Raw genomic sequence first — 27,992 nt, forward strand, 5'->3', positions numbered from 1 at the left:
ATCAGCTTGAAGCATCCTCTTACAGACCAATATCATTATTGTGTTCTGACGTTAAAATTTTGGCAAGGGTGTTGGCAACCACACTGAATAAATGAATATTCAGATAGGTTCCCGCTTGAGAGAGGGACAAGACAGGGGTGCCCTTTATTACCCCTGTTGTTCGCCCTGGCGATGGAGCCACTAGCAAGTGCGGTAAGATCATCAACTGGATTGCAAAGATTCCAAAAGAAATGTGGGGAAGAAGAGGATAGCACTTTATGCAAATGATGTTTTATTTTTTTTGGGAGATATGGAGTCCTCATTAATTAAAGTAATGCATATAGTGGAGGAGTTTGGTAGGTTTTCGGGCCTAGCTATTAACTGGGAGAAGTCATTGCTTCTACCGGTTGATCTACCTATTAAAAAAATTAATTCCAAAAAATGGTTCCAAAAAATACAGACCCTTTTTAGGGAGTTAATATGGAAGAATGGCCAGGCCAGGATTAGCTTGCAAACGCTGCAGTGACCAATAAACGAAGGGGGAATGGCTGTTCCTTATCGGTATAGCTACTACTTGGCAGCTCAACTGCAGCAACTGAGGGGATGCGCCACCCCGGGAGGGGGGAATGCCAAAATGATGTTACAGGGTATTCCACACAAATCAGTAGTGGAAGCATTAGTGGAAGCATTAGAGGCAGACTCTCTTCATAGAGAGAATCCAACACTTAAGATGGTCACTAAAATCTGGCAGTCAGTTAAGAGAATTATGGGGTACAGGGGAGATACAGAATACTCGCCCATTTGGTACAATAAGCACTTGCATGAATTACTGACTATAGGGAAGATCAAGGAATGGGAAAGGCACGGAATAAACCAGTTGATCCAATTGTATGAGGGTACAATCTTAAAATCGTTTACAGAGCTGAGACATGAGTACGGGATATCAAATAAATCATTTTATAGTTACTTACAGATCAGACACGCTTTGGGTAATCAGTTTAGTAACCATCCACTAGAATGGAGTAAGATTCCTCTTCTCCAAAAAATAATTAAGGCAGATATCACCAAAGGTCTTATATCAGAGATATATGCGCAAATAACGGGCAGAATTAACATTCAGGTAGTGTCCTCTAAGAACAAAGAAAGATGGGAAGAGGATGTAGGAGTAATAACTGTGGAGCAATGGAAGAGGATCTTAGAATTTGGACCGCTGGTGTTGGTTTCTCCCTCACAAAAGGTATCACATTTGCTCTTATTGCATAGAGCTTGTTATACCCCCAAGAAACTGTATATGTTCAGCCGTAGACCTGACAACAAGTGCCCTAGATGTCGGGAGACTGGGGACCTCATACACATGGTATGGAGATGTCCAAAACTGTTCCGATATTGGACAGAGATATTAAAAATTGTTAACGCGACGTTTAGGGTTACATTAGCATTAAACCTATAGTATGCATTTTGGGTCACATAGAAGAAGACATAGGGACAGCAGGGACTATAACAGTGATCGCGAGATGCTTATACCAAGCAAGGAAATTAATCACACAAACCTGGCAATCATCGAAGCCCCCGACCCCTGAAGAGTGGGTTATGACCATAAATATGTTAGTATGGAAGGAAAAAGTAACTTTCACTAGATGTGGTAATTATAGTAAGTTTGTTAAGATGTGGAATCCCTGGCTGCAAAGGATGGAATGCCCCTTGTGAGTGTTGGATTAGGGGCCATACCCAAAGTTAACTTAAGATGGGCAGCAACAAGGAAAAAGCACGAATTTAACAAGGGATGGAAACCAGGGAGCAACATGTATTCTGCAAACTGGTATCCTCCATGGGAAGGGTAGGGATAGAGGACCGATAGTAAAGTAGTAAGCAATAATAACTGTTAAGCGATATTTATAAAAAGTAGAATGTAATGTTTAATTGTATGCTTTTAAATCTGTGAAAACAATAAAAATTATTTGAATAAAAAAAAAAAGAATTTGGCGTAAACAACATTATAGCATGGATCCATCCTGGCTTATATTAACGATTTAGGCTGGTGATGTAATGGTGTGGGGGATATTTTCTTGGCACACTTTGGGCCCCTTAGTAACAATTGAGCATCGTTTAAACCACGGCCTACCTGAGTATTGTTGCTGACCATGTCCATCCCTTTATGACTACAGTGCACCCATCTTCTGATGGCTACTTCCAGCAGGATAATGCACCATGTCACAAAGCTCAAACCCCTGGTTTCTTGAACATGCCAATGAGTTCACTGTACTCCAATAGCCTCCACAGTCACCAGATCTCAATCCAGCAGAGCACCTTTGGGATGTGGTCGAAAGGAGGATTTGCATAATGGATGTGCAGCCGACAAATCTCCAGCAACTGCGTTATGCTATCATGGCAATATGGACCAAAATCTCTGAGGAATGTTTCCAACACCTTGTTGAATCTATGTCCACAAAGAATTAAGGCAGTTCTGAAGGCAAAATGGGGTCCAACCCGGTACTGTCAAGGTGTACCTAATAAAGTAGCCAGTGAGTGTATAGTGATGGTTATTTAAATATTTGTGCAATATACTGTAATATGCTAGCTGGGCAATGATAATTGTGTAAAAATGGTTGTTTGTGGTAATAACAAATTTTATTCAGGAGGATTCTTGAAACTACAAATTTAAAGTTGACGTAAACCTCAGACATGAAATATGAACAAAGCATATCCCTCCATATCCCTCTATAGTGTGTACTTGTCTAAATTAAGAGCACTAAGGTTGGGTTCACACCATTGCAAATTGGATGTGGGTTCCTCGCATCCAATTCACAATAGCAGGAGATTTTGACCAGCTCTCTCACATATCACCGTAATGGGTCCGGTGTGATTTGCACAAAAATGCTGTGCGTCTTTTGGTCCATTTCAGGTCCAAATTCAGACCAAAATTCGGGTTGAAATCAGACCTGAAATGGGGAACCAGGTTGCACCAGACCCCTGCTCTGAGCCGCATGTGGCTCATATGTGAACCCAGCCTAAGTGTCATTTCTGTCTGTTACCTCGCTCCTCTGTTATCAGCATGAATCATTTCTGATAAGTTTTCCTGACACCGAGAGAAAGAAGGTGACAAGGGAGGGAGCGCCAGATGATTGAAGCCTCTATTCTGTTCCTGTGTGCTGTGTGGAGGGGGGGTCCCTTCCCTCCAATCAGCTCTCGCTGAGGTCTGCAGAATGTAACGTCAGCTCTCTGTCCCCTTTTCTTATAAAAAAATATATAATTTCTTTATAAATTCTGGACTTTGAATGGCTGTAGAGAAGAGAAGACTACAAATAAACAGCTACAACTTTTATAGGAGGGTTTGTTTAATCTCTGTGTATCACCTGAGGCCAGTCACTTCACTAGATAGTATGTAAGGGTTTACGACCACTTTAATGGACGTAAATATAAAATCTTTTTGTTTTAGGCTATTTTTGTGTTATTGTGGCACATCGGAAGTCCATATTCCTTCTATTTTATTATTAACAGCTCAATCAGAGGAGAGAGCTATCTGTGGGTAAGAGCTCTGATCCTTACCTGAGGAGGGGTATTAGATTCATGACCCAAAGCCTGGCATCCGATCACGGACAAGAAAATAGACACACAAAACAACAAGAGATTAAGGAGCAGAAGTATAGCAAGAGCTGCTTTTGCACCGGCCTGTAAAAAAACAAGACATAAGAAAAGATTAGTACGATATGATGCTACGGTATGCCATATGTTCATATACTACATATATCACAGGTTTGAGAGGACATTTTAGAGGATTAGGCTGGGTTCACACTGATACGACACGACTGTTGTACGACTATCATCCTACTTTGCACTGCTACATCTGTCCTACATCGTTCCTACTTCCATCCGACTTGAATAAACAAGTTAAGATTTTGCTCCGGCTTTGAGATAGTATGACTTGTCCTTTGACCAATCAAAACAATCCCAGAGTGACATGAATTCCTTTTACTGCTGCTGTAAAGCCGGGTATACTCAACTCTGTTCCTGACTTCCTTTGTGTGTTTTAGCTCCTCCTGAAAGTCCACCACATAACTGGACTTTCTACCTCTGACAGTTGTAGTGTTTTCTGGAATGCGTTAGTAACTCACGGATTGGTTTAAGATGTTACATACAAGAAGGGAGAGGGGTTTTAGATTGGGACTTTAAATGAGGAAATAGCCTGGTAAGGTCAAGTACCTCCATCCCTGTCACTGTGAATAAAAAATGGGGACAAGGAGAGGGGAAGGGAGGGAAAAGGGAAAGGAAAATCAGAAATGTATTGAAACATGTGGGTATGAAATAAATAGATATATAAAAATTGAGTACAAGGTATTTAAAAGTTCATAGCCAGGGTACATTATGCTAATAATACATCAGGACCCAATTCGATTCATACCTGGTAATGATACAAACTCAAACAATAACCATAAATGAACACAAATATTACAATTGGCCAATGTAATCCGGGGCCTCTTTTAATCCCCAACAAGGATAATAAACAGATTGATACAGGCAGTAATACATAGTCCAATGGATCACATATATACACATACACAATAGTGCCAATTTATAGGGTCTAATGGTTCCCTAACCTAAATATTCATTCTTTCAGCCCATGAGGAGTAGATATAGACACCAATGGAACCAATTATCTATGGTAGTAAACATACAATGGTTAGAATGGGAGGAGCGAAGCACGTGAACAGAATTTTGTGATAAGAAAAATAATTTTAATTGGTTGGGCAATGATAATAAATGGCAACAATAGGGTGGAAATAAAAAATCCCCCAAGAGCGTGTTACTTACAGGGTGTCTGTATGGTGGTGGTATGGCACCGAAGGTCACGGATCACCCAGAGGGAGCCATTACCAGGAGCTGTGGAGGCCAACACAGGAGAACAAGCAAGGTGGATATGGTTCTGTGATAGTGGTTGGGTAAAATGGGTAAAATCAGTCAATATGGGCCTCTGTGAAGGGTAATATAGTAGATAGTGTAAATCAACGGTGTAACAAGGAAACCTGGGCATAAATAGTACGGACTAAAATAATAGTTCAGCAGTGACTAATTGTGGGCCAAACTGTGGAGATGACAATATAAGGGGTGGGGAAGGTGAACGGTTGGATCAACAAAGTGAATAACAAAGTGAATAACAAAGTGAATAGGAAATAAAAACTGTGAAGTGACTATTGAAAATTAAAATTGCCTCATACTGAGATATAGATCGAGGTCCAATATGCTAACAATATCCAGTGTAGGGAGTGATAATTACTATGAGTGAAAACCACCTTAGGATGATCCTGCACAGATAACACTGCAGCACACCACCAACTTCATGCAACCGAGCAGAGTGAGAGAAAAGGCACCAAAAATGCACCGATGATATCAACAGGCAATTGGCGCCAATTATGTCTCACAACGCTCCCAGGTGCAAAAATGTCACCATCAGGGCAGCGCCACGTGGGTGCCGCACATCCGGTGCACAAAAACATGACGTTGACACGCTGTGGTGAAGCATCCGCCCACCCCAAGTCATGATGACAAGAGGGGGGGCCACAATGCGTGTCGCAGCTCCCGGATTGGATGACAACCCAGGTGGCCACCACCATCTTAACCACAACCATCACATAACACACAACAACCTGAGTGGGCATATTAGATAGTTAAAGTAAAAGGAGGGGACAACTAGGGACAACCAGGCACCATAAGAAAGTGTACACAATATGGTCCAGTGGGCTAAATACTACCTCTCAAATCATAAAGGGGCGCAGAACCACGTGTTTCCACCCCTATACTAAATCATACAAGAACAAGAGGGGTTTTAAATTGGGACTTTAAATGAGGAAATGGCCTGGTAAGGTCGCGTATCTCCATCACTGTCACTTTGAATATATTTTAGATGTTGAAACTAAATTAAAATAATAGAAAGTGCTTAACTCCATGTCAAAGGGGCAAACCACAATGACAAAAGTTGGGCAAGTAAATCTTGACCACATTTTTGTGTTTTGGTAAAGTGTATCTCTTGTCAAAAACTAAAATTAAATTTGGAAAGGTATAATACACCCTATGTATAAGTTCTAAATTTACCAGTTGATTCTGCCAGCTAAAGCCCCATTCCCACTAGTGTAGCATGACATCGCACATTATAAATATGCATATATTTTGCACATTGTCGCACTCTGTGAGTAGGACAACCCATGAATTTCAATGGACTGCCCTATGGCTTACAAGCAGGGCTAAGAAGCTCATGTGCTTTTCGAGCTTTGCATATTCACACTTTTAGTACCAAGCATTCTTTTTGCATGTGCAAAAACGCACTTCTTTGTGTTTGGTTCGACATTAACAGTGAATGCAGATGCAAAAAGCACTTTTGGGTGCTTCTTGTATGCATGAAAAATTGTAGCGTGACAACTCATGCAAAATCATGCAAACTGGTATGAAGCATATTTCACATAAAGAGGTTATACCCTAAAGCAGTGGTCATCAACCCTGTCCTTAGGGCCCACTAACAGGCCAGGTTTTATGTATTACCTTGGGGAGATGCAGACTAGAATACTGCAATCACTGAGCAGCAAATGATATCACCTGTGATGTATTTCAGTTATCTTGCAAACCTGGCCTGTTAGTGGGCCCTGAGGACAGGGTTGATGACCACTGCCCTAAAGGAACCCTTGACATAATTTTTCAGGTCTCAGGAAACCGCAGCTAAAATAAAATAATTGAGGTCAGAGGGGTGAATCTCCTTCACATTGGTGGTCAGTGGGAAGAATGCTCAGTGGTGATCAGAATGCTATCCTTACAGGCAGCTAAAAAGATCATTGGTGTCATGCTGCTGGCTCTACCAAGTAGCTTTGGACCCAGAACTATGAAGGCACCATCAGATGGAAGGCCAATTGACCACAGCCCAGGTAACCCTTAGCAACTTTTGTAGGAACCCTACGATTCCAAGGAACCTTGATTGAGAGTGGCTGTTCTAGACAAACTGCCCTGTACTTGTGCTAAGCACATTGAATTAAAACTTCTACTAATAATAAACGTATCTATACATATATTGAATACTATAGTGAAGTTTGCTGATGACAATACTTTATTTGTACTAATACAAGATAATGACAAGACAGCTTATAGGCAGGATATTCAATATTTAGCTGTGTGGTATACAGAGAATAATTTAATACTTAATACTGCAAAAACTAAGGAAATAATTGTGGATTATAGAAGATCAAGAAGAATCAATCATTCCCTGGTGTGTATATATAGGCGGCAAGGAGGTTTTTTGCCATGCATATCGCTAGGAAGTTATCACGATCTCAAAATAACTGTATTCTAGGGAAAAACTGGAACAGAGATTGTTTTTTTTCTTAGGAGATTGAAAAAGGCCAGATTGCCCTTGAGGCTTCTTGTCATTTTTTTTATCATTGCACCATTGAAAGTATGCTTGTCCACTGTGCTGTAGTGTGGTATGCTAGCTGCAGGGTGGAGGATAGGCATGTGCATTTCGTTTCGTTCCGAATCGAAATTCGGACGAATTTTTCATTATTCGGAAATTCGGATGCATCCGAATTTCCGAATGACAAAAGTAAAGAATTTAAACGAATCCGAAAAAAAACGAACGAATTCGAATCGAATTCGAAAACATATTCGAATCGAATTCGAAAACATATTCGAATCGAATTCGAAAACATATTCGAATCGAATTCGAAAACATAATCGAATCGAATTCGAAAACATATTCGAATCGAATTCGAAAACATAATCAAATTAAAAAAAAATAGAAAACGTTTTTCTAAAAAAAACAATAAGGTAGAATATAAAATAATAAAGCAATAGAATATGTATATATATATATATATATATATATATATATATATATATATATATATATATATATATAATTTTTTTTTTATTATTCTCTTCTATTTTTTTTTATGCTTTTCTTTTCTATTATTTTATATTCTATAATAGTATTTTCAATTCAAATTCAAATATTCAAATATTCATTCTATATATTATATTTTCTTCTATTCTGTTCTATTGTTTTTCTAGTCTATTCTTTTCTATTATTTTCTATTCTATTCTAATCTTCATTAGAATACTACATTCAAATTTGATTTCGGTCTATATGAAATTCGAATTTTGGAAGATATATATAATTTTCTATTCTGTTTCATTGTTTTTCTATGCTATTCTTTTCTATTCTATTCTAAACTTTTCTATTCGAATTTGAATATTGAATATATATATATATATATATATATATATATATATATATATATATATATATATATATATAAAGCCATCTTCCGAAATTTGAATTTCTTATAAAATGAATTCGAATTTGAATAGAAAAGATTAGATTAGAGTAGAAGAGAAAAGACTAGAAAAACAATAGAACAGAATAGAATAAATTATATATATTATATTTTATTCTGTTCTGTTCTATTGTTTGTCTAGTCTATTATTTTCTATTCTAATCTTTTCTATTCAAATTCGAATTCATTCTATACGAAAAATTCCACTTTCAGAAGCCATCTTCCGAAATTCGAATTTCGTATAGAATGAATTCAAATTCGAATAGAAAAGTTTAGAATAGAATAAAAAAGAATAGCATAGAAAAACAATGAAACAGAATAGAAAAAAAAATATATATATTATATTTTATTCTCTTCTGTTCTATTGTTTTTCTAGTCTATTCTATTTCTATTCTAATCTTTTCTATTCAAATTCGAATTCATTCTATACGAAATTCTAATTTTAGAAGCCATCTTCCGAAATTTGAATTTCGCATAGAATTAATTCAAATTCGAATAGAAAAATTTAGAATAGAATAGAAAAGAATAGCATAGAAAAACAATGGAACAGAATAGAAAAAATATATAATATATATATTTAACCATCTTCCAAAATTGGAATTTGGTACAGAATGAATTCGAATTCAAATAGAAAAGCTTAGAATACAATATATTATATTTTTTTCTATTCTGATCTATTGTTTTTCTATGCTATTCTTTTATACTTTCTATTCTATCCTAATCTTTTCTATTGGAATTCGATTTCATTCTATACGAATTTCAAATTTCGCAAAATGGTTATATATAGTTTACTTTTTCAAATTCAGTTATTGTTTTTTTCGAATTTTATAGTTTTTTTCGAATGTGGTAGAATTTTTTCGAATTTGACAGTTTTTTTCGAATGTGGTAGAATTTTTTCGAATTTGATAGTTTTTTTCGAATGTGGTAGAATTTTTTCGAATTTTATAGTTTTTTTCGAATGTGGTAGAATTTTTTCGAATTTGACAGTTTTTTTCGAATGTGGTAGAATTTTTTCGAATTTGATAGTTTTTTTCAAATGTGGTAGAATTTTTTCGAATTTGATAGTTTTTTTCGAATGTGGTAGAATTTTTTCGAATTTGACAGTTTTTTTCAAATGTGTTAGAATTTTTTCGAATTTGATAGTTTTTTTCGAATGTGGTAGAATTTTTTCGAATTTGATAGTTTTTTTCGAATGTGGTAGAATTTTTTCGAATTTGACAGTTTTTTTCGAATGTGTTAGAATTTTTTCGAATTTGATAGTTTTTTTCGAATACGGTCGAATTTTTTCGAATGCAGTCGAATTTTTTCGAATGCGGTCGAATTTTTTCGAATTCGAATACGGAACGAAACGAATTCCGAAAACGAATGTAATGAATGCAACGAATTTAACTAAACGAATTAAGTTAAATAACGAATCGAAACGAAACTAAACTAAACGAATTTTTTCATCCTGCACATGTCTAGTGGAGGATAAGAAATGCCTGTCTTGTGTGGTGAAAACAACGGATAATAGGTACAGATCTACCCAATTTGGACACAGTGTATGCCAGCTGATTAAAAAAGTTGGTAAAAGTTATTAGCATTGATCCAACCCATCCTGGTTATAGTGTGTTTGTCCAATTGCCATCAGGGAAAATATATCGGACATACTAATCACCTGAAGAATAGATTTTTTTTTCCCCCTAGGGCTGTGTTGTCTATAAATCTACCAGGTGCCGCTTTAGGAACTCTATGTGAAATCTTTACTTTTTTTAAATATTTAAAATGTTTGCTATATTTACAATAGAACTTCACCCCCCCCCCCCACCACCACATTTGGCACATTATAATTTTTTGGGGAGCGGCAGATACCCAGTTTTGGAAGAATCTCAACTCGGATCACCTAGGCCCCCCCCCTTTCTCTGCCCGCAACCTTTTGGGACACGTCACAGGTATAAGAAGGCTGTGGGATCATTTACACAGCACAGCAGGGCTCGCTTATTCGCAGTGGGAAGCTAGCCATGAAGTTACTGTAGGAAGTCGGCTGTGACTTCTTGCAAACATGCCAGTGCTAGGGACCTGAAGACTGGTCCGGGTGTGGGCAGGGTCTAGCTGTGCTTGTGCACGTGGGGTAACACCTTGCCCAAAGGCGTACTCACCAATGCCCGCGATCAGGCAAAGGCTGCAGTCATGTGAAGAATTCCTCCTTAAGATGTTTTGTCCCAAGTGGCTACACACTTGTACAGATGTATGTGCTGCATTCAGAGGGATATACAGAGCCATTGCCCACTCCACCAGTTTAGCATACTTCCTCTACCTCACTCCCAGAATAAAATCCCGCCGGACACACAACACAGGTCTCATATGTGTCCTGAGTTAACTCTTTCCTTTCCGTACCTAGTGATCAGGCCTTAGATCTTCATAACGCTAGTCTGCTCCCAGTCACCGGCGGAGAAGAACAGCTAGGGAGGGAGTCAGAACATCGCTACCAGAGGACCAGTCACCTAACCAGGTACCACGCCAACAACTGGTTGCTGTAGCTGTTCTTCCATGCAATTACCTATGGCAATTACTTCCTCTTTGTAAATAAAACTTTGTAGTGGTGTTACCCATAACCCATAGTGCAAATTACAGACCCAGGTTCTTTGGGAATACACCAAACCCAACAAGCACCTCTTGAATAACTTCAGACCATGCTCAGAGCAGCTGATACAATCTTTACTGTAAACTTGGAACAAAAAATAGGCCCGGGTATTTTAGACTGAGCTGCCCATGACATATTTACCAACCCCTTCTCCCTTCCACAGCAGCTGGCGGGAGAAAGAAGGGGGGAACACGGCAGTACTGTGGGGGTAAGGGGGGCAGAAAAATAGCACAGGGGGCCAGAGAGCACAGGGGGGCTGGAGATCATAGGGGGGCTGAGAGCACTGAGGGGCTGGAGAGCACAGGGAGGTGGTTGGAGAGCATTGGTGGGCTGGAGAGCACTGGGGGTGGTTGAAGACCACGGGGGGGCGGAGAGCACAGGGGGGCTGAGATCACAGAGGTGGCCTGACCTGAGAGCACTGGGGGGTTGGAGAACACATAGGGGGAGCCAAGGAGCACGGGGGGGTGCTGAGAGCACAGAGGTGGCCTGAAAGCACAGGGAAATGAAGAACACATGGCGAGAAGCCGGGAAACACAGAGGGGGGTACAGGGGGGCAGCAGAAAGAAGCTGGATAGACGGAGCAGCAAGGGCGGCTGCATTTAGAAGAATCAATCTGTCCATTTTCCTTCTGCAGCCTCTAAATGCCTTCGGGAGGGAGAGGAGGAGAAGCAGGCTTTCAGGGACTGCAGGAGGAAAATGGACAGATTGATTCTTCTAAATGCAGCCACCCTGCCACTCCTCCTATCCAGGTGCACATAGTTGCACTCACTTTCTCTCTGGTCCGGCGTCTCCTCCAGCTCCTCCCTCTTCATGTTCACAGGTCAGCTGACCTGTAGTTTCCTCCCCCCAGCTCAAATGGCTGAGCTGAACTGCCAGCCAGCCACAGAGACGCTGGCTGAGGGTCACGGGCTCAAGGAGCAGCCCAGCTGCCTTGGGCCCCAAAAGGACGTGAGGCCCCGGCTCACCGGGCAAGTGCCCGGTGTGTCCTATGGCCAGTCCAGGCCTGTGTGTAACATGTATAAACATCTTTCTCCTAACTACTCCTAATTGTGGCTGCCCCAGGATACCTACACAGGAGACGTATCTTTGGGAAAAGGCCATACTTAGCAAAACTTGAATGGACAAGTCCATGTTCTTGGGGTGTCCCAATGGATCGGCTCTCTGAAGTGGACCACAGGTCCCAGCAAGTCTCTGTACATATCCTGTTCTGTCTTAATGCCGCGTACACACGACCGGACTTTACGGCAGAAAAGGTCCAACCGAATCATTCCGTCAGACATTCCGATCATGTGTGGGCTTCATCTGACTTTTTCTTTCAAAAATTCTGACGGACCTAGAAATAGAACATGTTTCAAATCTTTCCAATGGAATCAGTTCCTATCGGGAAAACCACTCGTCTGTATGCTGTTCTGACAGACCTCTAAAACGACGCAAAGGGCAGATATTGGCTACTGGCTATTGAACTTCCTTTTTCTAGTCCCGTTGTACGTCATCATGTTCTAAGCGATCGGACTTTGGTGTGATCGTGTGTAGGCAAGTCCGTTTCAGCAGAACTCCGTCGAAAAAAACGTCAGAGTCTATTCTGACGGAAAGTCCGGTCGTGTATACGCGGCATTAGTCCTGAGCTCCTGTAGGATACAGACCTCTTCCCTTTTATAACACATGGGAAGGAGGCTGGATCCCAGAAAAAGCCTGCAAACACACTCGGGGAAGGCAGCAAGAAAAATTAACCGGTTCCCCCTGACCTGGGCAGCAAATTGCTAGCTTAACATACAATAGAGTAGGCCACCTGCCTATATGGGTGAGGGCAGAGATGGATCTCTGGACAGGTAGGTGTCCTTTTTATTAAAAGTCAGCAGCTACAGTATTAGTAACTGCTGACTTTATTTTTTTTTCTCTCTAGGGTAAAGGTTCTCTTTAAGGACTGATGTGTGGCCATGTATTATGAAGTATGCATGTGTGGTTATGTTAAAAACTCTTTTAGTATTTGTGCTGTAAAGAGTACCTTGAATTGTATGTATACAATGACAATACATCTTATTGTATCGTATCTTATCTTATCGCCAAAGGTGATCTGCTTTCCTTTTATAATTGAGGTTCGCCTCTCTGAATTTACTCTTGGCTATACAGATTTTTTGCGTTTGCCATATACATTTTTAATTCAGCTTTATCTCACCTATCATATGGTTTATATACAGTATCTGTGCACCAATGTTTAAAGCAAACTACCTGGTTTCTTCCTACTACCTGATGGACCTGTATTGTGCTTACTTAAATCTTAAAGTAGAAGTTCATTCAAAAACTAAACTTAAGGGTGTAAACAGATACATGTCCGTTTACATCTGCCGCTCCATAGAGGGCAATGGATGGTCCGATCGGGTCCACCTAAAAAACTGACAGGCGGACCCGATTAGTCCGCCCGTATGAAAAGGGCCTTATCCTGCTCCCACCCCAATATAGCCCAATACTATACTTACCTAATCCCTGGGCGCACCGGTCTGGTCACATGATCTCCAGAGCGGCCAGCTTCAGTCAAGAGGAGAGATCACTGACAATGGCTGCTATGCCTATGCAGTGATGTCAGCCACAGGCTTACTATGGGGCATCTGTTGTCAACTGTCTCTCCTTTACCCTGAAAGCCAGCACTGGGAGCCAATCACGTGACCGGACCAGAGGGCCCTTTAGGAAGTTTTTTGACTGGACTTCTACTTTTAACCTCTATTAGATTTACTTAATAATGGAAAATAAAATGCAGCGCTAAATATATAAGCAAATGTGTACACAGTTAAAGTGACATGTCACAGATGCCAGTCATTGGCCTTATTGTAGGTTTGCACTAAGTAAATATTGCAAAATATAAACAAATGTGCAAACAGTATAAAGTGACAGTGCAATAATCTATTCAGTCCCATGACTGGCACCTAATGAATATAAATGATATATAAACAATAATAACAATGTCCATCTAAAAAGCTTCAAAGAACATAAGTGAGTCCATCTAAAAGGAAGATTGACTTCAAATATGGAAAAGTTCATAAGCCGTGAAAAATAGATGTTCAGCCTTTATAAAGGAAAACCACCATGGAAGAGGATCGCAGTACCCCTTGGAAAGAAAAACCACCAAGAAGAGTATTCACCAGCCAATGTGTAGCCACCACCAAACAGGATAATCGGGTACTCTTACCAGATATTGTGGGTATAGCCAATTTGACGTCTTAGTGGACAAAACGCATCAGGACATACTGTGCTGGCTCCATGATACTGGGTTTTACTCTGTTCCTGTGATCACATTTTATACAGCGCCTGTATTTGTCTACATTGATGTAAGTGCATTACTTTATTCAATAAAACATTTTTAGTTAAGGAATTTACATTATGTGGTGATTTTTCCCTTCATGACTCTCTTTATGATTATGGGAGCATAAAAACCCCCTTGGATGCTGGATTTGCACTGCCGCACACGCCTGTATGCTGGTACCTGGGTAATCCACATTTCTTCAGTCTTTCTGCGTGTTTGGCACTTTGCTGCTGGCAGAGGGCCCACAATATCTGGTAAGAGTACTCGATTATCCTGTTTGGTGGTGGCTAAACATTGGATGGAGAATCCTCTTCTTGGTGGTTTTCCTTTCCAAGGAGTATTGCAATCATCTTCCATGGTGGTTTTCCTTTATAAAGGTTGATCATCTATTTTTCAATGCTTATGAACTTTTCCATATTTGAAGTCACTCTTCCTTTTAGATGGACTCACTTATGTTCTTTTAGGCTTTTTAGATGGACATTGGCACCTAATGAATATAAATGACATATAAACAATAATAACAGTCATTGGCCTGAATAGATTATTGCACTGTCACTTTATACCAGGGATCCTCAAACTACGGCCCTCCAGCTGTTGCAGAACTACACATCCCATGAGGCATTCCAAAACTCTGACATTCACAGACATGACTAGGCATGAGGGGAATTGTAGTTCCTGAACAACTGGAGGGCCGTAGTTTGCTTTATACTGTTTGCACATTTGTTTATATTTTGCAATATTTACTTATGTCACAGGTGCCGGTCATTGGCCTTATTGTAGGTTTGCACTGTCACTTTAACTGTGTATACATTTGCTTATATATTTAGCGCTGCACTTTATTTTCCATTTACATTGCACAATTTGTCTAAGTGTAGTGTTGGCAGCTAGTCACTTTTTGATAGTGCACTATTTTCTCCTATTCACATTTAGATTTACTTATCGGCTGAAATTGCTCTACAGTATAGGTCTCTGAAAAATAAAAAAGTGAAAACATACAAGTGGTTTCTCCAAGAGGCCCCAGGTGAGATCATGTAATGCATCCAATGCAGCCAGATCCACGCAGACCAATATGAATGCAATGAAGCTGAAGATAGCTGTAACAATGTTCATACCAAGAGAGCCTTTGATCTGAAAAAGACACATAAACACTTTTAAATCTGTAACATACGAATATAGTACCTTCACTTGTTCGCCTCTCCCAATCAACATACAATCACAATTTTCAATCAAATCATTTTGTTTAAAAAAAAAAAAAGTAATTTGGAATGCTTAGTGATCACTGGGGTTGTCTGATGATCTTTTCTCCAACTGTGGTTGGATGGGCTGGCAGGCTCTTGTAGACATCACATCACCCTCCCTCAGATCCCTCAGAGCATACCTTTCACATAAGAAAACAAAAGATCTGATAGCTGTGAGAGTCAAGGAACCACAGTACAAATCAGGAGGAGGGAGACATTATGATGACTGAAGTCCTTCAAAAAGAAAATGAAGGCAGGCTCATGATATCTACTGCAACTTTAAAGGGTTGTATTCTGGAGATGCAAGTTTGTAGGGCATTGACTTAGAATTTTAACCTTACCTTTTTTTCCCACACTTGTTAAAAATGAAAAAAACACTGAAGTCATATGTGAACAATATATATTTAAATGGTCAGTCCAGCCTGACTGACCCAAAACTGACTTTTTCATGATTTATGCATGCAGGATAGTTAAACTCCCTGATGTTTTTTCCTTTCTCTCTGGTACTTTGTTGGTGAAATCCTTGCTCTGAGCTCTAAATTTCTGAGTCTGCATACTTGCTGTACACTATTATGGCTTCCTAACAGTGACAAGAGTAGGTCATACCTGCACAATGTGTCAGCACAATCACTTTCTGTCTCCACCAGGGATGCATGTGGCAGGGTGACAACACAGAGGCACAGTTGAGAGGCAGTTGTCATCCTATAACATGAAGTATTTGAACACTGACCCTTATGGCAGGATCACCAGGCATTATTTTAAGATGTATGTAAACTCCAACAATACATTTCTCTTTTTAGGCTCTATTTGGTCTGTTAACTTTACCATTGAAAGCATTTTATTATATCTGTTCAACAAGTGCAAAAAAAAAGCCAGAATTATCATGAGCTGGGGAAAGGGGGGGGTGGGGTGAGCGAGTTCCCCCCTCCTGAACCATACAAGACCACATGCCCTCAACATGGGGGGGGAAGCTTTAGGACAGGGGGAAGGCCTCTTCCCCACAACCCTGGCCTGTGGGAGTTTGCAGGCAGGGGGCTTATCAGAATCTAGAAGCCCCCTTTCACAAGGGGGCCCCCAGATCCTGGCCCAACTATGTGATTGAGTATGGGGTACATAGTACCCCCCCTCATTCATCAAAAAAGTGTAAACACAACACCAGTTTTTGACAAAAAAAGAGTGCCGCCCCGATGAAGGCTCTCGTCATCTGACAGTTCGTAAACAACCAAGGGGAGGGACCACCCAATGACAGCCCCGGGTGACCTCGCCCCCTTGTGATGTCATCGACAGGGGTCATGCTGGGTTATTTATGAACTGTGAGACGGAGATGTCAGATAGCGGGAGTCTTCATCGGGTGCGGACCTCTTATTTTTCGGGTCAGAGGTAGCAACGGGCACCGTTATTGATGATGGATCTACACTGGGAGACATTTTTTTATCTGTTTTATGTTGTTTTATTAATAAAGGACTTGTCAAAAACTGGTGTTGTGTTTTTTTTTTTGCTTTTTAAACTTTTTTGGTGAATAAGTAGGGGTAATATGTACTATGTACCCCTACTCATTCACATTCATTAAAGGGGACTTCCAGATCCCACCAACAGACCCCAACAGCCAGGGCTGTGGGGAAGAGGCCCTTGTCCCCATTCCAGGAAGTGAATGCTACATAAATTATCTGGTCTTACTCAAGTTGGCCGCGGCCAGAAATGCTAGAAAGGGAAGTGTTATCTCAGCAAAATAAAGCATGGAGACATGGATAGATGGGTAAGTTTGCTTCAAATATTAAAAATGAATTAAAGTAGCATTTTTGGATTGTGGTGCTCCGATGCAGTGTAGTTCTGCTTTAACTAGAATGCACATTATGATTGTTCTATATCAGAGGGTCACATGTATCTGGTAATCCTCCATGTTTAGCATGGTGTTTATGTGCTTTTTCAGATTGTGTCACATAAATATTTGCAATGGATTAATTCATGGACTGCTTTTTATGTGTACTGACATAGTTATTTCTTTTTCACATATGTAATTGGAGTTGATGAGCCGAACACCCCCCTGTTCGGTTCGCACCAGAACATGCGAACAGGAAAAAAGTTCATTCGAACACGCGAACACCGTTAAAGTCTATGGGACACGAACATGAATAATCAAAAGTGCTAATTTTAAAGGCTAATATGCAAGTTATTGTCATAAAAAGTGTTTGGGGACTTGGGTCCTGCCCCAGGGGACATGGATCAATGCAAAAAAAAGTTTTAAAAACGGCCGTTTTTTCAGGAGCAGTGATTTTAATAATGATTAAAGTCAAACAATAAAAGTGTAATATCCCTTTAAATTTCGTACCTGGGGGGTGTCTATAGTATGCCTGCAAAGGGGCGCATGTTTCCTGTGTTTATAACAGTCTGACAGCAAAATGACATTTTGAAGGAAAAAACTCATTTAAAACTACCCGCGGCTATTGCATTGCCGACAATACACATAGAAGTTCATTGATAAAAACGGCATGGGAATTCCCCAAAGGGGAACCCCGAACCAAAATTAAAAAAAAAAAATGACGTGGGAGTCCCCCTAAATTCCATACCAGGCCCTTTCAGGTCTGGTATGGATATTAAGGGGAACCCCGGCCAAAATAAAAAAAAAAAGACGTGCGGCTCCCCCTAAATTCCATACCAGACCCTTCAGGTCTGGTATGGTATTTAAGGGGAACCCCGTGCCAAAAAAAAAAAAAAAAAACGGCGTGGGGTCCCCCCAAGAATCCATACCAGACCCTTATCCGAGCACGCAACCTGGCAGGCCGCAGGAAAAGAGGGGGGGACGAGAGTGTGGGCCCCCCCCTCCTGAACCGTACCAGGCCACATGCCCCCAACATTGGGAGGGTGCTTTGGGGTAGCCCCCCAAAACACCTTGTCCCCATGTTGATGAGGACAAGGGCCTCATCCCCACAACCCTGGCCGGTGGTTGTGGGGGTCTGCGGGCGGGGGGCTTATCGGAATCTGGAAGCCCCCTTTAACAAGGGGACCCCCAGATCCCGGCCCCCCCCGTGTGAAATGGTAAGGGGCTACTTACCCCTACCATTTCACTAAAAAACTGTCAAAAATGTTAAAAATTACAAGAGACAGTTTTTGACAATTCCTTTATTTAAATGCTTCTTCTTTCTTCTATCTTCCTTCATCTTCTGGTTCTTCTGGCTCTTCTGGTTCTTCCTCCGTCGTTCTCGTCCAGCATCTCCTCCGTCTCCTCCGCGGCGTCTTCTATCTTCTTCTCCTCGGGCCGCTCCGCACCCATGGCATGGGGGGGAGGCTCCCGCTCTTCTCTTCTTCTTTTCTTCTCTTCTTCTCTTCTTCATTTTCTTCTCCGGGCCGCTCCGCACCCATGCTGGCATGGAGGGAGGCTCCCGCTGTGATGGCGCTCCTCGTCTGACAGTTCTTAAATAACGGGGGGCGGGGCCACCCGATGACCCCGCCCCCCTCTGACGCACGGTGACTTGACGGGACTTCCCTGTGACGTCACGGGGAATGCCACAGGGAAGTCCCGTTATGTCCCGTGCGTCAGGGGGGGGGTCCCCCGTTATTTAAGAACTGTCAGGCGAGGAGCGCCGTCACACAGCGGGAGCCTCCCTCCATGCCAGCATGGGTGCGGAGCGGCCCGGAGAAGAAAACGAAGAAGAGAAGAAGAGAAGAAAAGAAGAAGAGAAGAGCGGGAGCCTCCCCCCCATGCCATGGGTGCGGAGCGGCCCGAGGAGAAGAAGATAGAAGACGCTGCGGAGGAGATGCTGGACGAGAACGCCGGAGGAAGAACCAGAAGAGCCAGAAGAACCAGAAGAACCAGAAGATGAAGGAAGATAGAAGAAAGAAGAAGCATTTAAATAAAGGAATTGTCAAAAACTGTCTCTTGTCATTTTTAACATTTTTGACAGTTTTTTAGTGAAATGGTAGGGGTAAGTACCCCCTTTCACACAGGGGGTGGGGCCGGGATCTGGGGGTCCCCTTGTTAAAGGGGGCTTCCAGATTCCGATAAGCCCCCCGCCCACAGACCCCCACAACCACCGGCCAGGGTTGTGGGGATGAGGCCCTTGTCCTCATCAACATGGGGACAAGGTGTTTTGGGGGGCTACCCCAAAGCACCCTCCCAATGTTGAGGGCATGTGGCCTGGTATGGTTCAGGAGGGGGGGCGCACTCTCGTCCCCCCCTCTTTTCCTGCGGCCTGCCAGGTTGCGTGCTCGGATAAGGGTCTGGTATGGATTTTTGGGGGGATCCCACGCCGTTTTTTTTTTTTTTGGCGCGGGGTTCCCCTTAAAATCCATACCAGACCTGAAGGGTCTGGTATGGAATTTAGGGGGAACCCCACATCATTTTTTTAAAAAATTTTGGCCGGGGTTCCCCTTAATATCCATATCAGACCTGAAGGGCCTGGTATGGAATTTAGGGGGACTCCCACGTCATTTTTTTTTTTTAATTTTGGTTCGGGGTTCCCCTTTGTGGAATTCCCATGCTGTTTTTATCAATGAACTTCTATGTGTATTGTCGGCAATGCAATAGCCGCGGGTAGTTTTAAATGAGTTTTTTCCTTCAAAATGTCATTTTGCTGTCAGACTGTTCTAAACACAGGAAACATGCACCCCTTTACAGGCATACTATAGACACCCCCCAGGTACGAAATTTAAAGGGATATTACACTTTTATTGTTTGACTTTAAGCATTATTAAAATCACTGCTCCTGAAAAAAACTGCCGTTTTTAAAACTTTTTTTTGCATTGATCCATGTCCCCTGGGGCAGGACCCAGGTCCCCAAACACTTTTTATGACAATAACTTGCATATTAGCCTTTAAAATTAGCACTTTTGATTTCTCCCATAGACTTTGAAAGGGTGTTCCGCAGCATTCGAATTTGCCGCGAACACCCCAAATTGTTCGCTGTTCGGCGAACTTCCGAACAGCCAATGTTCGAGTCGAACATGAGTTCGACTCGAACTCGAAGCTCATCCCTATTGGTCAGACAGGACCTCTGTTACCTCCCCCTACTTACTGAAACTTTGAAGAAACTTCCAGAAGAATATATATTCAGGAGGATAGTTTAGTGGGACTTTTTGGGTGCTGGGAAAGGAGATTTCAACAGACCTCAAGGTAAAAAATAAAATTCATATTTTATTCAACATATACAAAATTTAAAAATGATGCTGGCTAGACATAATGACATGAAATGACATACAGCAATACATATCAATTAGATTTGGAAATGAACAGTCACTCGGTACTGTAATCCTTAATCCCTACATGTTTCGCCCAGTGGGGCTTCCTCGGGGGATATGTTGAGGGACCAAAGTGGATATGTAGCTGCATGAAATAGGATACAATTAGAAGCCATAAAGATATTCACAAAGAGATATATAAAAGAAAGCATTAACGGTTGTCCAAAGCTGATTGGTTGGGCTGCCATTTGATGAATAGTTACCTGCTAGTGGATTCAAGCCAGGTGTAGGAGAACGGACTTTGCTCTGTACTGGAGAGGTTTTTTGTCTGGGTGGGCCCAGATGACGGCCGTGGGATCTGTGGCTGCCATATAAGGAAGGGGTTAGAATGGAAAGGAAAGGCAGAAGTAAAAGGAAGAAAAGGGAAAAGAGAAGGGAGGGAGAGAAAGGAAAAAAAGGGGGGGAAGGAAGGGGGGGGGCAGAGGGGGGGTTGGTGTGGAAAGGGACAAAGGGACGGTTGGAAGGGAAAGGGGAGAGTGGGAAATTGGGGAAGGAAGGGAATGGGATGGGGGGGAGGAGAAATAGGAAGGGGGGTAGGGAGGAAAAGGAAGAGGGGGGATGAGGACAGAGGAATGAAGGGGGGGAAGAAGGGGCTAGGGGAAAAAAGGGAGGGGTGAGGGCTGGGGGAGGGGGGAAGAAAAGGGGAGGGAAGAGAGAAGAAGGGAAAGGTGCATACAGGGAAAGTGGTGGGGGAGGGGGAGGGGGATGGGTGTTAAAAGTGTGAGAACCCACTGGTGTGAGGGAGTGAGGAAAGGGAATGTGTGTTGAAGATGTGAAGTCCCAATAGGGTAGTGAACAGGGTGGGAACATGCTGTGTTGAGGGAGTAAAAATAGTGAAAATAGGCTAGGAGAGCAGAATAAATACTTACAAATAAAGTAAAAATGTCTAAAGGAGAGCAAGGGCTGCCAGATAATGATGTTTATGATGTTTATCTGATAGAGAAAATATAATGATAGTGATGGTAAGGGCTACAAGGAATGGCTGCTGAGTGTAAGGAAAAACATGTAAAAAACGATGTATAGCCATAGTGGGATTGACACTAAAGGTTGTAGATGCTAGTTAGCAAATAAGTATATTAGTTGACCATATTAAGGACAAACCAAAGTCCTGTTTACAGATCGTCTCCCCTACTTAAAAAGGGGGAAATTTAGAGACGGTAACAGGTGTTTAGACAATAAGGTTCTCTAGCATAATGATCATCGCTACTTGGAAGGTACAAAGACGTCGTCCTCCAATTACTCTGCTCTTTTCCCCTATCCCCCCCCCTTCGCTCCTCTGTCCCTATCCCCCTCTTCCTTTTCCTCCCTACCTCCCCTTCCTATTTCTCCTTCCCCCCCATCCCATTCCCTTCCTTCCCCAATTTCCCACCCTCCCCTTTCCCTTCCAACCGTCCCTTTGTCCCTTTCCACACCATACTCCACCCCCCCCCCCCCCCCTTTTTCCCTTTCTCTCCCTCCCTTCTCTTTTCCCTTTTCTTCCTTTTACTTCTGCGATTCCTTTCCATTCTAACCCCTTCTATATATGGCAGCCACAGATCCCACAGCTGACATCTGTGCCCACCCAGACCAAAAACCTTTCCAGTACAGAGCAAAGTCCGTTCTCCTACACCTGGCTCGAATCCACTAGCAGGTAACTATTCATCAGATGGCAGCCCAACCAATCAGCTTTGGACAACCATTAATGCTTTCTTTTATATATATATATATATATATATATAATCTCTTTGTGAATATCTTTATGGCTTCTAATTGTATCTTATTTCATGCAGCTACATATCCACTTTGGTCCCTCAACATATCCCCTAAGGAAGCCCCACTGGGCGAAACATGTAGGGATTAGGGATTACAGTACCGAGTGACTGTTCATTTCCCAATCTAATTGATATGTATTGCTGTATGTCATTTCATGTCATTATGTTTAGCCAGCATAATTTTTACATTTTGTATATGTTGAATAAAATATGAATTTTATTTTTTACCTTGATGTCTGTTGAAATCTCCTTTCCCGCCACCCAAAAAGTCCCACTAAACTATCCTCCTGACTATATGTACTACTCAGGGATGTGGTGCCCTTTCTTTGACATTGTCACCCATCCATTTTTATTAATAAATAATTCCAGAAGAATATGAGAAAGGTTATGAAGATCTGCCTGGAGTACCTGGAGTACTGATGAGGGTCCTAACCAGTGGCATAACTAGAACCTTCAGGGCCCGATGCAAGAAACCATGAAGGGCCCCCCTGACAAGGACTTTCCTCTGAGCCCGGTGGCAGAACAACAGGGCCCGGTCGCAAGTGGGTGGCTGCATATAAAGGAACCAATTTCTCCATTTCCCCCCCGTTTCTCCTCCTCTCCCTCCCCAAGGCATTCAGCGGCTGCAGGAGGAAAATGAGAAACACTGGCATAGAGGAACCAATCTCTCCAATCTTTTTCCAGTAATGGCACTCTTGAAGTATACCCCTAGGTGAATGGAGCTGCACTGCAACCATTCCGCAACTGTGTGCATTGCATGCAGTTGCAGCAAAATGATGGTGCATTTAAGGGGTTAAAACAGGCGGCCAGGAGGCAACATATTGCCTCTTTACCGGCTGTCAAATGCCACTGAAAAGTGAACTGAGCATGGATTGCTTTTCAGAGGAACAGCATTTTTTTGCTGGTACTATGAACAAGCAAGAAAAAAAAATCAGTTCTGATTGTACACATATGGGGGATCAGGCTTAAAAGTGCATACATTCATGTAAACATGTAAACACACATGTATGCACACACATATACTGTGTGTGTGTGTGTGTGTGTGTGTGTGTGTGTGTGTGTGTGTGTGTGTGTGTGTATATATATATATATATATATATATATATATATATATATATATATATATATGCACATATACATACACATACATGCGCACACACACACATATAAGCACACATACAGTAGATTGATAGCCTTATAAAAAACGGCAGTCCTTTACCTTAACTCTTCCTGCCGGGTACTGCACTGTAGGGGGAGGCATCTTTTAAATACTCAATCCAGCAGGGGCAGTGTGAGCTCAGGTGGAAGCTGGAGATGGAGTGCTTCGGAGGCTGTCAGAGGCTTTTGTTTGAGGGTAACCTCTTAGTCTGGGGGGGGTGACCTGAGGCCTGGGGCTCGGGTGCTGGAGGGATCCTCTTAAAAACACAAGGAGGAGTCCTGTCCAGAGGCATGGGAGCAAGAGTGAAGACAGCAGGAACCAGCGAGCAAGCCCAGGAGATCTCCAAGACAATCGGGTGGCTGGTAAGTGAGACAGTCGGGGAGGACTGAGGAGTGGCAGTCTGGGATGGCTGTAGAGTTAGTCTGGGAGAAATGTCGAAGATTAGCCAGGAAGGCTAGTGAAATAGGCAGCTGCAGCCAGGTGGGCTGGAAGTGCCTGAAGAGGTGGTGCTGGGATCAGTAGCCACAGGAAGGTACCTGGACACTGGGACTTTTCTGCACACCAAAGGGGCCCGTGGTCCCTGCCTGTAATGGTCTTTTGCTGGATCTGACAGAGTGCACTGTCCGATTCCACCTAAACAGTGTTCCAGCTGGGCCTGAGTGTTTCTGCAAGCAAGTGATTTGCTGGAGGAAGAGGAGTGTATATAGTGAGTGTATATATTTGAAGTGTCCCTGAAGAGACTTTGTTCCTGTCAAGCGGGCATCCCATAACACCCATATCCCCATCCAAGTTATCACCTCCTAAAAAAACAAAAAAAAAAACAAAAAAAAAAAACAAAGCTGCAAGGACTGTTTCCTGTTTCAGTCAGCCTGTGAAAAATTTGGTGCGCCCTGCTGTGCAGGGTGGGGGATCCCTATTCACCAGCAGCTCCTACAGGGGATGCGCTACAAAATGCCAAACCATGAATATGTTTTTTTGGTGTTGTAGATTTCAAAATGTAGCATAGAAGCACTTCTAAAGGGCACAGACTTCCACTACTATCGTGGAATGTATGACACTGTGTAAAGGGCCCTGGATTACGGAAAGCATACAATGGTGAGAGGTATACTTAATGTATAACACGGTATACAACTGTTTGTTATACTTCTGTAAACTGTGCAATACAGAATGTATGAGGTATAGAGTGTATAAAATGGTGTACAGCACTATGGGGTTTGAAGGATATAACACAGTGTACAACTGGCTAGGTCCCCTTGCTTTTCTATTAAAAACTGACCACACTAGGCATGAGAGCACGTCATGGTCGATTCTCTAGCTATGCTGGGAACTCAGTATGTGCTCCTCTAATGATCAGACATGCCCCTGCTGCACAGGCATTCACTAGGAAGCTCAGTGTGCTGCTGCTTTTTCCTCGCCCCAGCTCTTATGTAGCTGAGAACAGAGGGAATGTGATCACTTATAAAAAAAAGGGAAAAAAAAGTTATTTACAATGTTTGTATTTATATCTATACAAATAATGTTTTGCATTTCATTTATATTTTAAACTGAATGGATTGTTTTACAAGATGATTATTTACAATCACTAGTGTTCGGTGAATGTCACAGGGGCATACACTATACAATAGCTAGTTAATATAAACTTACCATGCAGCTGTTGGGATTAGTCCCTGCCACGATGGTCAGGGCACCGGCAATGATGTACTAAGACAAACATAGAAGAAGAGGGTTATGTTAGTTCAACACATAATATTATAATATAAAGTATTCAGATGACAGTGGTTTGGGGTAAGTCTTACTTTAGGGGGCAGCTGTACCTTTGGTACAATTTTCCATTCAGTAGCATACCAACAGGGGGCCGGGGGGGGTCCACTCGAGGGTGCCATACATTGGGGGACCAGCTGTCTGTGTGCAGCCGTGATCACCGAGTCTGCTCATTCACCAATCTGTCTTGTTTCTAATGCCTGGTGTCTGACCACTGCTGCCTCCACCACCTGATCCCTGTGATGTCTGCTATCCATCTCTGTGTCTGTCTCCTATCTACCGGGATGGTGTGCTGTGTGTCTGTCCAGAGATTGGAGCTTATCTATTCATCCATCATTATCCTGTATTCATCTGTATGACATCATGATGTACATATCTATCTGTCTGCCAATAACTACCAATGTATCTCTATAGTTCCATGTATCTCTACATTGTATCCATCTCTCTTTTCTATCACCTGTATTCATCCCTCACCATAGCTCCCAACTGTCCCTGATTTCGAGGGACTGTCCCTGATTTCGAGCAATTTCCCTCTGTCTCTCTTTCCTTCTCATTTGTCCCTCATTTTGGTCTGATCCAGTTGTATATAAAATGCTATTTTTATCTTTCAAACAGTGTTTCCCAGTACTAAACCTTTCATCCAAAGTCTAAATTGCGGCATTTGTAAATTTTAAGCCAATATAAAGGAATAGTAGTGGTAAAAAAAAGCCCTTGTGGATATATTGAAACTTTTTTGGGGTTAATTCTCCTTTAAGGGGGTGTGACGGGGGCGTGTCCTACATACGTTTGCTAGTAGTTGTCCCTCATTCCCATCTCAAAACGTTGGGAGGTATACCTCAATCCCCCCCCCCCCTTCCTTTACTCAATGAAGGTGTCCTGGACGTGTCCAGAGCAACCCAATAATTAATTTTCTTTAACCTCTTGGGAACTAAATTAACCATAGCCATATATTTTGTTCCAGAGTTTCCAGATGCAGGAGGGAAACGGAAAAAATGTTTTTTCTGAGAGTGAAAAGGGTGGGGGGCACGTCTCCATCCAGTGGGATCTCCGTGTGATAGTCTCTCTCTGCCTTTCCCGTTCACCCCCGATTCCTGCCAATTACCCCTGAGTGGCTGAATGTCCGGATGTCTCTGCCTCCTCTCACTATCTCGCTATCTCTGGTGACCTCGGAGTTCCACCGTGTATCCGCAATCTCGGCTCCCGGCACCCCAGATGGCAGGGAGAAGGGAGGGGGTGTCACCCTTGCTCCCGTTCGGGCCCATCTCCACGCTTTCTATGGGCATTCTCTAACCTCCTCCATCCCCACGCACCAGTACACGTCCCAGCACATGGGAAAGCTAGGGACAGATGTCCCAGCAGACAGGATAGAGCTAGGGAGAGACGTGCCAGCAGAACGGGGAGAGATGTCCGTGCGAGGCAGGCGTGAAGAAAATAACCTCCTTCGTCCACGATCCACGGCCCATGGTGACACCTGCTTCAGTGATTTAGAGAGAGAGGTGCAACGACAGGGGTTTGGGCCAGATCTAAACCAGGCCGAGGTAGGGGGGGACTTAGTACTGCTCCATTAGAAGGGAATGGAGACCGGGAGCTCCTACGGCGTGCACCTAGCCAGCTCCATTACTAGATTCCTCCCAGCCACCTCTTCTAATGCCCATCTTTATGAAATATTTCTAAGGTTGTTTTGATTAGCGGATGTTAACTCATAGTTTTAGGTAGTTTGGAGTTAAGGGTCCATGGGAAGTATAGTAAATTATGCGGGGTACTTGATATTTCTAGGTTTACCCAGTCTTTGCTGCTAGCATGGCAGTGATATGTGTGATAAAAGGGTCTTGTAAAAAGGCCCCCCCAATGTCTGCACTGCTTTGTGCGATGTTATTGAAACCTAAGGCTGAATTACTCCATTAAATTTATTATTTTGCTTAGCGGTAAGTTTTAAATTTATTATTGCTGAACAAGTAAGCTTGTGTTGAAATTGAAACTCGATATTAGGAACTTGCATATGTACCAATGTGTCTTGGCTGACAGAATATATATAAAAAAAACCCATGTTTTCCTAAGTGACATAATAGTTTAGAATGCTTTACATATCTGTATCTAAGCAAAATATATATGTATCATTATAATTGGTTAATTGAATAAGCAGGTTTATAAAGGAAACATGTCTTTTGAACATGTACCCCTTATTAGTGGAAAATAATTAATAACACCCATCTCATCCTTTGTATTTAAGATCTTGTACAAGCCAAAAATAAATTAACTGTGTGTAGACCTGATGTGTGTTGGTCATTATTATATGTATGCTGTTCCCTGCGCAGATCTGGGTGTGGTGAATGGAGAAATGCCAGCAATCAGGTAATGTAATTAGACAATAATAAGGTGATAGTTAAGACTAGAAGTTGTAGGATAAAGAGATATCCTAACACGTGGCATAGTGATATTTTTTTAAATCGAGTAGTCCCAGTCCTCCTTTTGATTTAGTAAGGGTGAGTAGATGAAAGTTGATCCTAGGTTTTATTATTTGCCCAGACGAAATTTTGTTGTATCCTTGTTAATTGATTAAAAAATTAGTTTGATCAAACTCCATCTCCCTCTGGGATAGCCTAAAAAAATCACCCCTCCCTATCATCGGAGATGAC

General features: G+C 42.2%; 1 protein-coding gene across 1 annotated transcript in view; it reads right to left on the reverse strand.

Moving 5' to 3' along the window:
- Window positions 1–356: 356 nt before the first annotated feature.
- The window catches only part of LOC141106732 (membrane-spanning 4-domains subfamily A member 15-like), a 49,160-nt gene continuing 21,524 nt past the window's right edge, over window positions 357–27,992 (reverse strand). The window contains exons 3-6 of the mRNA XM_073597665.1: window positions 25,240–25,296; window positions 15,209–15,340; window positions 3,526–3,648; window positions 357–395 (exon numbers count right to left, since the gene is read on the reverse strand). Coding sequence (XP_073453766.1) covers window positions 357–395; window positions 3,526–3,648; window positions 15,209–15,340; window positions 25,240–25,296 — 351 coding nt within the window. The remainder of the gene's footprint in view (window positions 396–3,525; window positions 3,649–15,208; window positions 15,341–25,239; window positions 25,297–27,992) is intronic.

Source organism: Aquarana catesbeiana, linkage group LG08 (assembly GCF_042186555.1).
Source record: "Aquarana catesbeiana isolate 2022-GZ linkage group LG08, ASM4218655v1, whole genome shotgun sequence".
Lineage (NCBI taxonomy): Eukaryota > Metazoa > Chordata > Amphibia > Anura > Ranidae > Aquarana > Aquarana catesbeiana.